Source organism: Diospyros lotus, chromosome 7 (assembly GCF_014633365.1).
Source record: "Diospyros lotus cultivar Yz01 chromosome 7, ASM1463336v1, whole genome shotgun sequence".
In the NCBI taxonomy this organism is placed as follows: domain Eukaryota; kingdom Viridiplantae; phylum Streptophyta; class Magnoliopsida; order Ericales; family Ebenaceae; genus Diospyros; species Diospyros lotus.
Window position 1 is genome coordinate 35,562,127 of NC_068344.1, and position 5,926 is coordinate 35,568,052.

General features: G+C 35.7%; 1 protein-coding gene across 1 annotated transcript; it reads right to left on the bottom strand.

The window, feature by feature from the left end:
- Positions 1 to 350: 350 nt before the first annotated feature.
- On the bottom strand, positions 351 to 1,361 carry LOC127806516 (transcription repressor OFP8-like). Its single transcript, XM_052343866.1, has one exon. It carries the CDS (start codon positions 1,302 to 1,304, stop codon positions 564 to 566), a length of 741 nt encoding a protein of 246 aa, XP_052199826.1. The 5' UTR covers positions 1,305 to 1,361; the 3' UTR covers positions 351 to 563.
- Positions 1,362 to 5,926: the final 4,565 nt, after the last annotated feature.

Consider the following 5,926-nt stretch of genomic DNA (forward strand, 5'->3'; position numbering starts at 1 on the left):
ATGGGTTTTTGAAAAATAGCAAATATAGGAACCTCAAACACTAATAGTCAATGGCAGAAAATTTGTTTAAAAATGACCCCAACCAACAAAGGGTTTATATGAAAGCAAACTTTATTTTTATATTATAATTAACAGTTGTTTAGAACACACTTTCAACTATTAATTTTGGAAATTTGTTCTCAGCGAGAAAGATTAGAAACTTTTTATATTTTCTGAAGTGTTCGTACTTGATTCTAAAATAAAAAATAAATTTTCAAACTTCTCCCTGACTCTCTCTCTCTCTCTCTCTCTCTCTCTCTCTCTCTCTCTTTCTCTGTAAATCAGTTGGTCTTTGATTAGGAACGAAGAGACGAACAAGAAATAAGACTCATTTTACAGTGAAGATCACATAATCTCGATGATAACAAAGAGAGAATTAAAGAAGCAGGAATGAGCTAGAGAGAGACTAGTAGCCCATTAACAGTCAATACCAGTTAGTACATTAAACCTAGGTAACTACGTTTTTCCCCAGAAAATACGCAGGAAAAATGAAAAGAAAACAGGGACCAGAGAGAGTTTTCCTTTCAACAGTACAGAGCCTCCCAGATCTCCATGAACACTTCAATGATAACCCTATGATGGTGAAACGAGTTCAGCGACAAAAAAGTCTGCAACAGATTCTCCAAATCTCTGGCCCCGAAAATCTGCTTCTCCACAATCATCTCCACCATCGATGTCCTGAAATCGTTCTTTGGATCGCTCGAACGCTTCACTACCGCGAAGCTTTCCTTTACTTTCCCACCGGTTTCTGTGGCCTCCTTCTTTCTCGGGCGCCGGGGCTTGTTTCGCCGGAAAGAGTCGGATGAGTCGGAGGAGAGAGACCTGGAAGAGAAGAGCGTCGTCTCGTCGTCGTCCTCGTCGCTGTCGAACCAGTCGTAGTAATCGTCGAAAGACTCGAACTTACATCTCTTCATCGTCTTCTTTCTGGCCTTTCTCCGTTCTTTCATCTTCGGCTCCTTCGGGGAAAAGGGTGTCGCCGGAGGGCACTTCCGGCCGTCACCGTTGAGAAGTGAGCTCCTGTCCGAGACTTTCCTGCGGGGAAATAGCTCCGACTCGGCTGTTTCCCCGCATTTTGGCCGGCAAATGGTTGGAAATGGGCGCGGCTTGGGAGAGAAAAGCTCGATCAGCTGGTAGTGCTGCCGATTATGGGGGGCGAGATCGGGCCTCTCGATTATATCTGACATCTCTCGAGACTTGCAGGAGCGGAAAGATGATCGGAACATTCGAGAGATTCGGAGTTTCAGTCGACTCTGATGATTCTCCATCGCTGAGAGAGGTAGAGAAACTCTCACAGAAAGAAAGAGAAAGGGATTATGTTTAAACCGGAAGGTGGCGGACTGAGAATTATACCTCTATATATATATATATAATTTATTATTGGAATTTAAAATAATCTGAGTTTCTGAATTTCAACTTCCTACGGGTCCCAGTTGGAAAATTTCGACTTCATCTATAAACGCAGTCCACGCGCCACTACTCGTGTGGGACGCACGCTCCATTTCTAATGACTCACCCATGCCATACTAGTTAAAATGACCCAATTATGTAATTTTTTTCACCAGTACTATTGATTATTATTTATAGAGCATAAAAATTTATCATCTAAATAGCATTTTTTTTTTTGTAAAAACCACTAGAGCCATATCAACTTGAGTTCTTGAAACGTATTGCTATATCTGATCCAAAATCAAATAAAAAATTTAAAACACGAAAGAGTTGAATATGGTTCTGATCTTTGATTTGAATGATGTGTTTGCTATTTAAAATATTTTTGATTGAAGTAGAATCGAGTGTGTACATGCCTAATCAAATTAAAACCATGCCCCTAGGTCTAACTTTTTTCAACTCAATTTCTTTGGTAGTTATTCATATATAGTTTGATTCTTTCAATTAACATGCACCTCGATTTCATAGTTAATATTGAAAAAAAAAACCCTGAATCTTTCTAAATGAGATTCTTTAATTCATTTTAAGTTCTCAGCTTACGCGGTTATGATCTGAACAAACTCACAAATAACTAACGATTACCAAGTTAAAGATGGCTAAGAAGTTAGAACTCGAAGTTTTTGTTTTGACAAGGTGATGAGGTGTAGGCTTTTATATATAAACTCATTTACTATATTTTGTGTTTGAACTTTTACACAGATGAGAAAAAAAAAAGGAAGGGAGAGGAAGAGAACAAATGAGGGTGGGGTGGGTGAGTGAGAAGATGCAGGCATTGGGCGGAAGAGAAGAGTTGATGTTGGGGGTAAGAAAGGAACGAAATGGATGATGAGATTGAGTTGTCAATTTGCCATTTAGAAAAAACGCATTGCCACTCTAGTACTGTATGTTCCACCAAATTCTGATCGACCTACACTTGGGATTTTATCTACACATTCCCATGCATTCATCAAAGGTACGTAGGGACCAGCCCCTGGTGTTATATACACGTAAACAACCTAGCTTGCTAGCTACATATGCCCGTGACATGGCTTCCCATTTAAATTCAAACCCTCAAACAATATTTTACTTATATTTATATCTTTAAAAATAAAAAAAATAAAAATAAGCTTTCGTGTGCCCTCAAAATTCAAGAAACAAGATTGATGGTGGTTTGGAGTCGATTACCATCAAATTTGTTCTGGGTCGAATGTGTTTAGTAGTGACTCTCAATCCCAAGAATGTGACTCAATCTCTATATGATTTCTGACAATCAAGTTATTACTTTTAAGTGCACAAGATAAAACTTAGCAATTGATTAGTAATGATTCTTAATAAATGACATATACATCTCTTGAAATTCATATCTTTATATAGAATTTTAATTTATTAAGTAATATTATTTAATTTGTACTAAGTAACGTTGATATAATAATTCAAATATAATGATTATGTGAGATCCACACATTTAATTTTTTCAATATAACAACTTGATAGGATGAGTTTCACATCATTATATTTAAGTTACTAAATCAGCATTGTTTAATGTAAACTAAATAATGTTATTTAGAAGATCAAAACTTTCTTTGTATAAGTGTATTATTATGAGATAAATAAAAGTTATGATTGTGCCATGCAAATGGTGAAATCGCAACTCACGAACCAAATTAAAATGCACACGAAGAAGGGGTTGCATTGCTCGAAACAAAAGTGTGGGGGAAATTTGATATTCTAAAGTAGAAGCCATTAATTTTGAAATGAGTATTGCTTGGCTTTGAGAATAAGGATTTGAGATGTGGATACAATTTTGGATATAATAATTAATTAAGACCATATAATCTAATTAAAGTTACACAGTACTAATGGGTGGGTTGCATAATTAAAAAAATATTAATAGGTGGTTTAATTTGAATTAAAGTTGGGTTTCCCTTCCACACAGAGTCTAGTGCATTTAAATGCGCCCTAACAGTGGGGCTGGCTTTGTTCATGATCTGCTTTCTGCACCAATATTATATGCCCAGGAATATTACCCATTACATGATTTGTGGAGTGATGCCCTACAGCTATATATATACGTGGATCATCAACCCTATAGCATCGTAATATGTGATTCCTATATATACATATACATATATATATATATATATGAATTTTGTTGAAGATTAGTGTCTTACTTAAGTCTTATTAAATTCCAAGACGACCCTCAACTAATTAAAACCCTATTTAGGCCTTCAGGTGGAAGGTGGTGGTTGAGCAATCATAATTAAGCCATTGAATGTGTGATATCTAGAATATATATGAACATAGATAGAAGAGCATTCTCAAAATGGAAACATTAGTCAATTTCTTTCCTCATCAGAACAGTAACAATTGGAATTGTATTTGGGTATTTTTCAGACGGCATATATATGCATTGATCATTAGACACAAAACATAATGTAATTGGGAGACTCTAAAAATAAAAATGTGACTTAGGCATATAATTAAATATAAATATATATATATAATATACTAACATAAAAATATCTCACTGAATATTATTCTGAGTATCTAAATGACATTCTCGTTTTTAGGATTACACTAATATAAAAGGATGAGCTCATTTGATCATCAATGTCTACACTTCTTTACTACAACAGCTTTGGGTCTTTCTGCGAAATGATCTCTCTGCTCTTTTTAAGTTAATTTTTTGCTAAGTCTTATTAATAACTAATTATGCACGAAAGCAAGATCTCAAAATAATTTAGAATTGCAATGTATGTTATTTTAGTTAATTAAAATAGCATACATTATTTTAATACCACCACCAAGATAGGGTCGGCAGGTACGTACGAAGCAAGCTGTGAATGTGAGCTAGTCACCACCACCACAGTGAGCTTGCTTTTCCATGGAGTCACTTCTGCCCATCAATCAAGCATCTCACCATGAGATTCCAATTCAGCACTGAAATTTCCAAAGCTCAGAGAGAGGGAGAGAGAGAGAGCTTTGAAAAGTGAGATTCAGACAAAGGCAACATCATCACCTTCTCCCATGGTTCTTTCTCTCTACCAGATGGGCTCTTGTCAACCCTTCAACAGGATTCATCAATCTCACTAATTACACTTTTGTCAACATTTTCATGTCCTCTTCGAACTTTCTATTGCTTACATGACAAATTGTCCAGCAGCTTAATAATTAATTAAAAACCAATGTACTTCTCTCTCTCTCTCTCTCCACTTCCCAAAACCACGTAAGTATACAAACATCGAAACAATATTATTTTAACTATTATATATATGAGCAGTTAGTATGCTTCTTTATGTATTAATTTCTTGATGATTGATGAATCATTTCATGGTGTTTCTCCTGTTCAAACAATTTGATTCAAGCATCCAGGAGAGGGGTATCTTAGAACATGTAGAAGGTTCCAAGAAGGCAAGGACACATAAAAAACTGCAGGGCTTGCACTTTACTTGAAATGCCCCCACCAATGGCAAAGGGACAGTTTTGGTTAGATGGGAACTCAGCTTTTTGAAGTCGAAGTTGGATCAATGACAAGCACAAAACCATTGCCATGACACAGATTTCCTGGCCATCACTCTGATCATTTGTATATATGGTGACCCAATATGGCTCTGAAAAATTCAAACCCATCTCTCTCTCTCTCTCTCTCTCTCGACTCTCTCACCAAACTTTTCGTGTGAAGTTGTCCTTTGCAGTGGCGGTATTCATTTTTCAGACCTTCCATGAAATTTAGGTTTGAGATTTATTAGCACAACTAGCTTTCTTTCAATTGTCACAAATTAAAAGAATAATGCTTCAAGGAGAAGACAAGGGCATTGCATCGTAAACATATATATATATATATATATACACACACACACACACACCATAAGCCAAGATCATATGGGACACTGTTCAGCTAATTGCTTGACTAATTATAATTAATTAGTTTATATATAAGTTTTGATGATTTGAGTACCAAATACCACATATGGTACGGCTTAAGTCTTAACCAGTGTTATGAAATTGGTGTTGGCCATGACTAATTAGTTGGATATGCATGAGTTCAAATTTTTTTTTTTTTAAAAGACAAAAAGACATGTGGTTACAAAAGTCACAAAATTTTGAATAATTGTGTCAGGGGTTGACCCAATTTGGGGGATGGTGGGGGCATTCCCCCCTGCATGGTCAGAACCAATCACCAATTTGCCCTCTCCTTCCTATAATTATCTGTCATTTTTCATAAATACTATTATGAGATCATAAATCGCTTTATTGTCAGTTTAAATCATAATTATTTATGAGAGGCTAATCCGCCACTATAGCTCCACTAACATGCATAGAAGATCACCTACCAACTAAACTACCAGGTTAGTGGTTAGATAAATAATTAATTACAAAGTTCTGAAAATGCTTTATGAATTGTAACTTTTAGTTTGCTGTTTATTTAGACACAACTCCTAAGCCTTATTTTTAAATAATT

Bases quoted from the DNA above. Each gene is read 5' to 3' on its own strand.
- LOC127806516 (XM_052343866.1), bottom strand. From the start codon at position 1,304: ATGGAGAATCATCAGAGTCGACTGAAACTCCGAATCTCTCGAATGTTC.